Source organism: Labrus mixtus, chromosome 12 (genome assembly GCF_963584025.1).
Source record: "Labrus mixtus chromosome 12, fLabMix1.1, whole genome shotgun sequence".
Classification (NCBI taxonomy): domain Eukaryota; kingdom Metazoa; phylum Chordata; class Actinopteri; order Labriformes; family Labridae; genus Labrus; species Labrus mixtus.
In genome coordinates, this window is record NC_083623.1 from 9,688,376 (window position 1) to 9,701,174 (window position 12,799).

Genomic DNA, 12,799 nt, shown 5'->3' on the forward strand with positions numbered 1-12,799 from the left:
TTAATTTACTAAAATCTGACTACTTCTTTGGCTGACTTCAAATTATAGAAATGGGCTGAATTTCACAGGAAATACGCATTTTAATTGAAGCTATTACCTTTGGAAATGTTCATAGAATAAAGTTTTTGTTATTGGCTCATTTATGTATTTTTTACTCGGGTGTCTCTTGCAGAAAAAGTCTACATCTCAACCAGCCTTCTATGGTATTACATAGTTATGTGATTTTATGCTCATCCATATAAACATACAGTATATCTACACACCATCTATTGACCACTGTGCTGTACTACAACTCAGCACACTAGTGAAGAACACTGACACTGTTTGTTATGCTTTGAGTAGAAAGATAAAGTCGACTTTATTTGATGGTGAAACCTATATAAGATCTGCGATTATAAAACAGGATCCCCCGCGCAATTTATTTCAACGTCACAGAGGTTGGAATGCTGTACAGACAGAAAAAGGCATCAGAAGAGACTAGACCTAAAAATATGAACTCAAACCTTAACAGAGCAGACACTCACGTTCAGAGGGAACACATCTCAATTTTAAACATGGGTTCCTATGATCTGTGGCAGTCACATTACATTTATCAAATGTCACAAACTGGAAGTAAAGCGAAAGTGAGGTTATTATAAAGTCTGGAGATGCAGGCATGATGGCTAAGATGACTTGTTCAAAAAAAAAAGAAATCCTGTGGTGTTTTCTGATGTTAAGCATCAATTATTCTGAAATGACTACTTGGTGACAAAATCAAACCTCTCGTGTGCTGTACACTGAAGAAGTGGTAAGAAAAAGTGTGTTTACTTTCCAGCTTTGACAGAGAAACATTTCTGTTCCTAAGCACTGACTGCACTCTCATAGACCACAGAAACAATCATCTGTACATGAAATCTGAATTTTGAGTGGCGTTTCCCTTTAAGAAGCTTCCAAACTAACAATATACAATACACATGAACGCACTCGACAAATATACACTTAAGCGCATCCTGTATTCAACCGTGATCCATCTGGAAAATACAACATTCAAAAATATTTACCTCCTCAATACTCTGGAAAAATACAGTACTAGGTAGTAGGTCTTCTCAGGTTTCTTTTCTTTATACCACTTCTTAAAAAAAAAGAAAGAAAAAGGGTTCAACATTCTGGGAAATTCTCTACATAAGCTTTCTTTGTGAGGGTCAGACGAGAAGATTGATACCTCTCCTGTCATCTGTAGGATAAACATGAAGCTACAGCCAGTTAGCTTAGCGTAGCATAAACAAAGACATTTGGGTTTTTTAGTCTTTATGCTAAGCTAACCAGCTGCTGACTGTAGCTTCATATTTGATCCAACAGACCCATGACTGATATCGATCTTTTCGTGACATCTCAGCAAAAAAACACCAACGAGCCTGTTTCCCAAAAATGTCCAACCATTTCTTTACTTCTGCTCAGGCTGAAAAATGTTTGAGTCTTGAAGAAGCTGTGTTCTCAATACTTTAGTGTAAATCATTTCATAAATTCAGGTGTTATGGGACAATTATCAGATCACTCAGATGACAAAATATTCATCGACACCTGAAACATGAAAATAGTGGGACATTTATTCTTATTGTGTGTAGTTTTTAACTCAAGTCCCAACTAGAACCACTGACAAAGATGAAAATCCATATTGTGATTATTCTTTAGGTTTTTATCTGTATTTGGCCATGCACCTCCCATCCTCTATCTGCTTCTGCTCCAGTAAACAGCCCTTAATCTACACAATAATGGACACTAAATGTCAAAATGGATCTGGTCCCATCTGCCCCAAATACTCCCAAACTCTGCGGTTCCCTTTCTTTTTTAAGGTTCGCACAAATGTTGGCAGCAACAAGGAAAAGCACATTAAAAAATAGACATCTTTAAATAGCGATTCAGCTTGTCTAAGTGCAGCACGATCAGAAACATTAAATTCAAGTCATTGTTTGCTCCCCTCCCATGTATATTACAATGAATATAGCCAAACAAAATCATTTTCAGTTAAGAAACTAAATGTGAAAGGATACATCTTTGATCAGACAAATAAACATTATACTGCAGCCACACTGTAACATCCAAAAATAGTCTTAAGTTGAAATATAGATTTTTTTTTTCTGCCAAAGAAACGCTGGCATCCTAAGTCACTCTAAGTAGATTTAATATACTGCTGAGGTGTAATTTGTGTTTTTCTGTCTCCATCAAACGTCGTCTGGCAGTCCTGAACCAGGTGTGAACACCTAAAGGGAATAAAAAGTGGTGTCCGCTGTCATTTGGCACAGGTGTCGCTCTCACTGGCCTCCACACTGAACTCTGGATCTTTGACATCGGGATCTTTGTCATCCGCGGCGATGGCAGCAGCATCGACACTCTTGTCCTGGTTGTCATTATCGTTATTACTGCTGCTGCTGCTGCTGCTGTTGTTGTTGTTGTTATTGTTGTTGTTCCGGACACTAAGGAGTTTGTGACTGTTGTTTTGGACAAGACTGCTGTTGCTAAGTCTCAACTCCTCCAGCTTCTTCCACAGCTCGTCCCTCTCCTGCTCCTTCTTCTTCTCCCTGGAAAGATAACAGCCACTGTAAGACCTGTGTTCTGGTTTTTATAATAAAGAACACTCAACAATAAAACTGTGTTACACAAATGCTGCTCTGATTTAAAAATACAAGCGGCAGCCTTGCTTATCCAGGTCTATAAAAATGAACATGGCATGAACTGAGAGAGGCACATATTCAGACCTGAAGACCCAACTCACAGGGGGAGAAAAATTACAGCAATATCGTAAAAATGCCTAACGAATTAATCTAGTTGTGGGAAATTAAACTTTGAATCTTAGACTTTAAACTCTGCTGCCGGGTAGGTGATGGTGTCTGCCTTTATTAACGTTTATTACTACTTTTAATTAACTACTTACACATGAGGAGGACAGAATCAGCACAGAGATGAGAGGGAGTGCTTTGTTCAAATCAACACCAACAGAATGTTCCTCACGGGAGCTTTAATTATAATGTTTAAATCTTGCTAACCAACCAATGACTGCCTTTAGCCGCCTCCCCCCACAACCCCGACTGTTATTTCAACACTATCTGTGATGAGGAGGTGGTCGCAAAAGTCCAAATAAATGTGTGAAAAATGTGTGAATATGTGAAGATGTGCCTTCAAAGTATTCAAGCCTTTTTTTTCTCTGAAGAGTCTCTGTTGCCTGTTAACCCCTAATTAGATTTCTTTAAATGTCAGCGAAATGCAAGAGCATCAGTTGTGTGCTCATTAAACAGACAAATACTGACACACACACACACACACACACACACACACACACACACACACACACACACACACACACACACACACACACACACACACACACACACACACACACACACACACACACACACACACACACACACACACACACACACACACACACACACACACACACACACACACACACACACACACACACACACACACACACACACACACACACACAGAAGAAACTAACGAACACCACCTTCCAGGTAGTGAATATTGGTTGTCACCCTCAGGGGGTGTAAATCTACTACATGATTAGCTCAGAAATGTGGAGTGGGTTTTACTTAATGAAGCTGAGTTATGTGGGGACCTACAAAAGAGACAAGGTGATAACATGACTATTTGACCTCAGGAAGGCCGGCTTTACACATAATTTGAAATCAAATGGACTTTACTCAATACAATTTGAATGGTTTGCTAAGTCTTAAAGTATGTGTATATATTAGGGCCTGACAGATATGGATTTTTGGCGCCGATACCGATATTAGAAAGAGAAAAAAAAAATCAGATACCGATAAATTGGCCGATACTTTTTTCTTAGATCTATCTTTGATCTGTAGAGATTGATAGATAGACACATTTATTGCATTGATCCCTCAAATTCAGTTATCAAACACTTGTGGAAAAGATCTATAATGAAGACAAGATGGTCAGAGTGATACTGCTTGTTGTAATATATAGCACACTCTGCTGGTGACAGCCAGAAAGTGAACTGCTAGTGTACTAAAATGAAACTCAAATGAAATTACATTTGTCTATTGAATTAATCTAGTAATATAGGCCATACTACAGTATCTGCAACAGAGGCCAGCTGATTAATCAGTCAGGCTCTAGTATATATATATATATATATATATATATATATATGTTGATTTGTTATTTTTCCATCTTTGCATTGACACACATTGAGGTATTTTTTCAACATCAACAAAGTTATCAAAGATGATTATCCTGTTAGACAGAGCAGCATAACTAGACGTTGAAAAGTTGATCCCCCCCCCCCCCCCACTAGTATTTATTCTATTATATCGTTATTTACTTTTTTTTCTTTACTGCCTTTGTGTCTTTTAGTCTTAAGAAGGAACAAAATGTTCAACCTCTTTCTTTCTAAAAAACGGTAAGTTTGATCCTGACGAGCTGGTCTGAGAGAAGCTACATCAATTGATTCTTTCAGGCAGACGTTCATATTTCTTGATGGATTGTACATAAACAGGATTGACTACATCACCTGGCTCAAAGAGTATTCAAACTAAGGTGCTCACCGCTGCCTGTCGGCTTTATATGAGGAGGTCAATTCATCAAACAGCGTGCAGTTCATCTCCATCAGAGTCTTCAGCACGTTGTAGACCAGAGCAACTATTGTCCTGCAACACAGCAGGGAAACAAAGAAGAGACAGTTTACAGTTGACCTAAATTCACCTTGTCTTTTGGGGTTAGCACTTTTTAATTAACACCCTGTAAGCAAGACTTTTCAATTCCCTATTACCTACAGAAACATCACAAACAATAATCTGTTATATTATAATTATACTTTCTTTTTATTAAAGAAAGAATGTGCAATAATTTACACATCAATGCAGCAGAAATCAAGTCTATCCTCTGTAAATGTCTCTCTGAGTCATGTCGACAACGAGTGAAAAGAGAGTCCTGCTGGCTGTATTTTTGTATGGCCGTGTTTATATCATGTTTACATGGACGGGACGGCCTTGCATATGAAGTTGTTTTAGTCAAGGACTAGAGAAAAGAAGAATAACATCGCCTACTCACTGCTTATTTGGATGTCACGTAAGTGTCATTCTGTGTCAATTTATGTGCAACGTGAAGCTATGAGTTAACCAAAGTGTGGAGGAGATCGGAGGCTTCAGGAGCTTTGCTTTGTTTTGGTTTAATGCTGGTGCTCAAGGGCGACATCTACTGGATCAAAAATTTGCACATTCTTCCTTTAATGTTAAAAAATACATCTCAAAACCTCTGCTTATCCATAAAAGACTTTAAGCATGACTACACCAGAGTTACACTGCACTGGATACTATCTTAATCTAATTATAAAGTTAAACTTCTGACTCTTATTTAGTAACTTAGTTATATATTTTTTACCTCCACTAAGCAGGTTATGTTTTGGGTGCTGACATAACCTGCCCTATTTTTCAGGGAATCTTAACTTTTTTTTTTTTTTAAAGTAGAAGTTGTGGTTAAAGTTAAAGTTTCAGTCTGGAGAACTTACGGGTTCCAGTGCTCTTTGGAGATTCTGTACAGACTACCGAACATGATGGGGAGGACCTTGTCGATGTTCTCCTCGATGAGGCTGAGAATGTACTCATTATTCCAGAAATACAGCGCTCGCTCTGCTACCTGCAGGTGCACACACAAAGAAGCAGAAAGACAGGGGTTAAAAAACAAAGAAAGAGAGGTTCTCTCCATACATGTCAATGAGCTGCATTGTGAGGGCAAATTATTAAGACCTCTTTGATTTCCTATAACAGTCACTTCAATCATGAAAAACCATTTCAGAAAAGCACATGGCTGCTTCAATGTGACAGCAATTTCACGCGTCAGCTTGAATGAGCGGCTGATTTACCGTAAAAGTAACACAAGCTCAGATGTGTTGTGATCATTTTGGAGGATGACGTTTGTGTTGCTTTTAGAATGCGTACTGATATCCAGAGATGTGCTTCTTCCATTTCACTTAAATCATACTATTTACATTTTGTTGGCAGCATTCAAACATTAGATAGACACTTTTTTACCCTCTATACAGTAGCTGTTCATAGATAGGGGTATTTTTATCAGTATAAAATATTTGTTAAAAAGTACAACTCATCCTTCAAAGACGTTTTTTCATCAATAACCACTTTCTCAGTTCACCTGATCGTTTCATACACCAGATGCAGATGACTTAATAACCACATTATGGTTTTTAAATATTAAATATTTAAAATGATCAATACTTACTAAAGGACTCTGAGTCAAGTGTATAAACATGTATATCTGTTTGATCAAGCAAGTACACATTAATGTTTGAGGAAGATTTAAAGGTATCAATATGTTGTACGTGTGTCTCGTGTACCTGAAAGTGTGGATTGGCCACACATCTGGAGATCTGTTTGAACAACGGCTCCTGGATTTTCTTGAATTGTGTTGGCTCAATGACGTCCAGAATCTCCTCGATCTCTCCCAGGAACATGACCTAATGAAGGGAGAGGTGAAGAAAACATGAAGCATCATCATGAAGATGTGGAGGACGACTTTGTGAATGTGTTTAGAGACGAGCAGAATACCTCTTTCTGGCTGCAGGTTTTAGGCCAAAACTTCAGCAGCCCCCGGATCACCTGCATGGAAAGATGAGAGACATTTTGTAAGAATTTCTCTCTATAAATTAAAAAAATATATCTACAAGACACATTTTTTCCAGCTATCTGTTTGAGTGGGTGGTTGAAGCACCCACTACAAATCTCTCTGCAGTGTAGACTAATTTAGCGCCTGAGGCCTTGTACTTTGAGTGGGAGGACTGATATAAAAAAAAGTACCGGCTCAGTGAGCGTAGGATCCTTCTCCAAGAACTGGACCACACAGTAGGCCAGCTGGAAAAAAAAGGGGGGAAGAAAGTACACTCTGTTCTGCAGCATCATACACGTATAGCATCACTTTATGAACATGTGTTTGAGTTAACAATGTATATATTCTAATCAATTCCCACTGCGGTAACCTTAAGAAATATCATTTACATTTGTTATATAATAAGTATAAACATTATACTTCTACAATGCATTTCTACTTCAAAGCCACCAGGAGGTGCTATAATAAAAAGATTTCACTGACACTCCAGCAGATACCAATTTAGAGAAGCTGTATAAATCATACTATGACCCCCATTCAATCTTTTTTTAATGATGCAGCTCTAAATTAAGAGTTATGACATATTGATAGAACACTAAGGGTAGCTTTTCCTACCTGTGCATGGAAAAGGGACAGCGCTTTAGCTGTGTGTAACGGAATCAGCACCTTCATGAGGAACTGCTTGTGCTCTGCCTTCAGAGGCAACGCAAACCCGTTGATGATACTGTACACAGAAAAATGTTCAGTACATTACTGCACACAAAGAAAGAAAAAACAGCAGCACACACTTGATACTTGGGGAACGGCATGGATGTGAGGAGTTGTTCCTGAAGGGTAAGAGAATTACAGAGAGTTCACTGGGATGGCAGTGATGAAAGGAAGGAGGAGAAGAAGACCTGAGGGGCCTTTTAGTTTCAGACTGCAAGAGAACACAAGTCCTCCACGTCATCACACAGGTAACACTCTCCACAGTCTTGTCTACAACCTTGACTGTCTGCAGCAACACAATGACAGAGGAATTAGCAGGTTTTTGTGATACTGATGATTATATTCTTTTTTTCAATTCTATCTTTGATTTTCGTTATCACACACTGAGAAAAGACTAAACAAATTGTTGTTAATGAACAGCAACTGAAACTAGAACTCTTAACCTTTAACTGTATCTAAATATTTAAACTCTAAAGTTTTTACCAGAATCTGATTACCGGTAGTTCTTTTGCCAAGTTTGTGTGCATACAAAGAAAAATACACCCCATTTAAATTGCTCCATATTTTACATACTGCCGAAGAAAGTTCCTGCTACAACTAATGGGAACATTGCTATATATATATATATATATATATATATATATATAAATTAACATTATGAACATACCAGTGGGTGAAAAACACTAAAGCATAAATCCAGAGGTTATGGGATTTTTGAGACTCATATACTGATACATATTTCCAGATTACTGACATGAAGGCCAGGTTACTATTGGGCTCAGACAATAGATCACGTATGTGGCTGTATCGATAAGTGATCAATATCAAAGTCTGCTCGGCTGTGATGTCTGCAGACAATGCTAAGAGATCTTGTTAAAAAAGAGGGGTGCACTCTTTTATTATGATGACATCATTTCTAAAAATGGACACATTGGTTTGGCTCAGTTGGTGGAGCAGGCGTCCCATGTACAGAAGCTGCCGTCCTTGCCGCACACTGGTCGCAGGTTCGACTCCTGATCCTGACACTGTTTGGTGCATGTCACCCCCCCGCTCCCTCTCCCCACATTTCCTGCCTCTAATACAGCTTTCCTATCCGAATAAAGGTTAAATGTACTCACACCAATTCACTTTGATAATCCAATATCAGGTGTATACTGGCCAATACAAATAGGATCGTGTAAAATCCACACAAGCATCAACATTCAGTGTTTATATAAGTCAGCGGTTTAGCATCATGGTGATGTGTGACATGAGGTTGAAGTTTGCTTACACACATTCCTTTTAAAGCCAGACAATGTTAAATAATGATCATCATGTATGTCAGAAAACGAGTATCAATATGACAATGAAATGTTAGTACTCACCTTCCAAGGATTTCTAGCAACTCAGCAACTCCATTGAAGTGCTCAGTTTCATAGATGAACCTGGAACAGACAGACAGTATGAAAAACATGAAGCCAGAGAAGCATTCCAACTCTAAAAGCAGTCAAACCGATTAGACCAAATGATTCAGGCTGCTACTTCGAAATATCATTCATCTTATAAAATCTTATAAAATAGGCCTAGAATGAATGAATGTGGTCAGTTTGCCTGCATGTTGTTGTGATGAAAGCAGGGGGGGAAAAAAAACACCATACATATTTAGCTGCAGGCTTCACTTTCCTGTTATGTAACTTAATGATCCGTACATCATTCACCTCGTCTGTTTGGTAACCCACTTACATGTAGCTGCGCAGCCATGGTATGTACAGACAGGGCCTGACAACTGTGGCGCTATTTTTATTCACAGTGACAGATGGTCAAAGTGGGTGCACCCGTTTTGCCACCTTGCCTGTTGGAAATGACATCGAGTACCCCCTGTTTCAATCATCTAGAGCCTTTTGACACGCAGCAACCAGACCGTAAAGACTCACTGCTGTTCACAGGATTTGATGGCTGAATCTAGTCATGTCGCCTTTTCCGCCCTATGTTATGTGGTCAGAAATGATCGGTTTGAGGCTATTTTAAAAATCGCATGTTCTGAAATGTTTATTTTAGATTGCTTGGAGCCTTTAATGCACAAAATGGGATGAATCCACAAAGAAGAGAAATAGTTTCATGTTTACAATTAATTAAATGTCTTTTTTGTTTTTATGCAATGGCATTTCTGTGAGTCAGACAACCAGCCATGCCCTGAATGTCCCGGTCTAATCAGAAGAATTTAGGAATCAAATGTGCTAAACTCAATGGCTTGTGTTTCTGATGTATCTAAAGATTCATGACTTTTAAAGCCGATTAAATCCATTAGAAATGAAACAAGATGGCAGCCTTTGAAATGTTTTATCACAGGAGGTATGATCATGTTTGTATTAATCGTTGCACAACTTGCTGAGCTGTAAAGATAGACGGACCGCTGATGATCAATAAAGTACATCAATCTTCCATCCATCCACCCATCAGCTGCACTCACAAACACAGACTGTGATGCAGGCTACCTTATGAACATTTCACTCACCGCAAGAAGATGTTGTTGATCTGCTTCCTGATGAAGGCCCTCAGTCCCAGGAACTTTCCATAAATGCGATGCAGGATGGTCTTCAAGAAGTCCCTCTCCCTCGGGTCCTCGCTGTCGAACAGCTCCAGCAGCTGGAGGGACGAACACAGAACAAGACAAGGTTACCTCGGCTTTCACAACTATTTGAAAATGGATTTCAGCTAATATGTTTCCTATTACTGTTGCCCATCAGGTCTTCATTCATACAGTAAAGCTGATTTTACACATGACAATTTCACTGAATGGGATGTGTGCCATTGTCTTTGTATTGCTTTAAATAACTGTATATGGAAGGTTTTGTTGGTTAAATCTCATTAGTGGTCTTGAAATATTCGCCTCTGAATAATTACTACATGAGAATGTATGATGTAATAGATCAATCAATCATGTTCTCTGCTGAAGACAGATCCTGGCTTGTTATGAGACACACTGGACCTTTTTCCTGAGGCTGAGTAATAATTTACTTCCAAACCCTGAGGGACTCCCTGATATTAATGCTGATATACTGCCCGGTGCCAGGACTGCTTATTGTGAAATTCATTTTCTTCTTCAGCACCATCTCTTGGCTGACCAGCAAAAGAAGGCACAATCTACCAAGTTGAAAAGGTCAATGTCTCTCTCACTGTAAGGCAATAAATAATTAAAGAATCAAGTAATATCTTGACATCTACCAACAACATACATAACAAATATACAGCATGTGTGACTGGATGCTCTGCACTGTAAATAGATCTGAAAACTCTGGCATTTAGCAGCTATTTTCAGCAACAGGTGATGAGTCACTATTACAATACTGCTGAGGGCAGCCAAGTCAGTTCAAAAGGAACTTTTCAGACTCATACAGTAGTGCTTCTCTTCCACCAGCGTGCTATCAGCACCTCAGTGACAGGTGTCTATTTTTAAACTCGAGTATATCCAGCAAAGAGTTTCATCATGGACACGTAACGGTTTGACCATGTGTCGGGGTGCCAGATAGGTTTTAAGCCTAACAATACTGAAGTCAGGGTAATGTGAGTCAGTATCTTTTGAAAGAGACTCAACCATACAAAGATCCTAAAAGGCAGAACTCTTTAAGAACCCACATTGACACAACCAAACAGCAATGTAAAACCTCAGCAAGCAGCCAATAAAGAACAAAGAGTAAATGCACTTTACATTTTTTTTGCCTTTGTTTTGCTTTTCCCTGTGAACAAAAGAGCTCCTTCCGGGGAAAATCCAAGAGATGTGTTAGAATAAAGGAGAGAAGGTAACTATTTAAAACATCAGCAAAAGTTGCATCCTCGCCAGATAAAAGAGATGCATGTTATGCACATTATTTTCATTACAGTAGTCAAGGGAATATAGACATAGGCCATGGTGTTATAATGTAACTAAAGCAACCAGAAAATAATTCAGACATGCTGCGTGTGCGCCCGAGGTAATGTCAATATTCGATTATGTTAGGCCCTGCTGAGATTTTTCAGGAACAGCATCAGAAGATGTCCCTGAATAACCGAGGAAGCCACACAATCATATTTGCATCAAACCATATTTCTATGCTACAATTTGTATGTATTTATTTTGACACAACTACAATGTCATGTCAATGCCTCTGCCAAATAGGAACTGCATGAAGCCTGTTTATGGATGAACTTTGACCTTTATAATAGCAAGAAGAAAGCATTATAAAGATGAGAAACAACCCCTAAACTACATCGAGAACTCGCTGTAATTGATTTGTTTCAGTACTAAATATACAGGGTTTGTGGTGAAGCAGAGAAAGTGTTCCTGGCTGTGTGAAAAAGCTGCAAAAGCAACTCTGTGTTGTGGATACGACAGGGAGAAAATAAGCTGCCAAACACATTTGTAGCTAAAACGAACTGTCACACTTCATAATAACTCACCTGGTGTTGGGTTGGCGACGTAACAATGTGCGCAAAAAAAAAAATATATATTTTGAAGCTGACAACCTCAGTCACAACTACTCTGGCAGGTTCAAAATGTTTTCACAATGTTAAATTAATGACTGTTTACGGGCACCCAATGTCATGCAGAAGCACTTTAGTTGCAGACACAAACTAAAAATATAACCAGTGATCCCTTTCAATAAAAGCCAAACACACCCATGCCACATGTTCTGCACTCAGCTCCACATAAGGTTGTTTTCCCACTTGGAAGGCCGTTTACTGCAACAACTGTTCCCTGCACTAGTTGTTGCAATAGCACCAGAGCTAGATTTAAAGCAATGATTTGAAGGACCAGAATATTCCATGAAGTAGGGACACGGGTAGAAAAATGCCAGTGATCTGGAATCTAAACAAAGCCCATGTTTAATGGTTTATTACCACTTTGGGTTGTAGTCAGACAAGTAATGTTGGAATCGCGTGATCACACCTGACAGGTGCACAACTCGACAAAGCGCTGACTTAATCAAAGTTGATAGAAAGCCATTTTTAATGCTATGCTGCTATTCTGCATGTTTGTATGACTCCACACCCAACTGTAAAGAGAAGACTTCAAGACAAAAATACAGTACAACCCTAACATGTACATGAGAACATGTCAGAGAGCAAATTCACTTCAGGTGTTTGTTTAAAGAATTTATTAAAGAGCATCTTGACCTGAACAGTGAAAACTATGTTCAAGTGCCTTAAACCTGCATTCTTTACCATGAACAGCAGGGGGAGACGCCACTAGTTGAATAAACAAGTCAGAAGTTTGAGATTTCTATGAATTAAAGTAACCTATTTCTCACCCTGTTTAGATTCGAGTGAGCATTTTCCGCATAATTTTAAGTACATTTTAGTCCCATTTAGAGTATAAACATCGATCGAGTATCATAAGCGAGTAAGCAGATCCCCATTGCAAAATATATGGTCACATATCAATCAAGATTGCAACAACATAAATCAAGAAGGGGTTAAATTAAATGGT

The 12,799-nt window shown here is 38.7% G+C and overlaps 1 protein-coding gene across 2 annotated transcripts in view; it reads right to left on the reverse strand.

The window, feature by feature from the left end:
• Positions 1 to 323: 323 nt before the first annotated feature.
• Positions 324 to 12,799, reverse strand: part of ppp2r5a (protein phosphatase 2, regulatory subunit B', alpha isoform) — a 40,283-nt gene continuing 27,807 nt past the window's right edge. The window contains exons 5-13 of one of the 2 annotated variants that reach the window (XM_061051864.1): positions 9,848 to 9,978; positions 8,718 to 8,777; positions 7,261 to 7,369; positions 6,837 to 6,890; positions 6,588 to 6,638; positions 6,377 to 6,496; positions 5,534 to 5,661; positions 4,572 to 4,673; positions 324 to 2,558 (exon numbers count right to left, since the gene is read on the reverse strand). In XM_061051864.1, the coding sequence (XP_060907847.1) occupies positions 2,270 to 2,558; positions 4,572 to 4,673; positions 5,534 to 5,661; positions 6,377 to 6,496; positions 6,588 to 6,638; positions 6,837 to 6,890; positions 7,261 to 7,369; positions 8,718 to 8,777; positions 9,848 to 9,978 (1,044 nt within the window). In that variant the 3' untranslated portion in view covers positions 324 to 2,269. Of the gene's footprint in view, positions 2,559 to 4,571; positions 4,674 to 5,533; positions 5,662 to 6,376; positions 6,497 to 6,587; positions 6,639 to 6,836; positions 6,891 to 7,259; positions 7,370 to 8,717; positions 8,778 to 9,847; positions 9,979 to 12,799 lie in introns of both variants that reach the window. The other variant, XM_061051865.1, reaches the window with a different exon arrangement.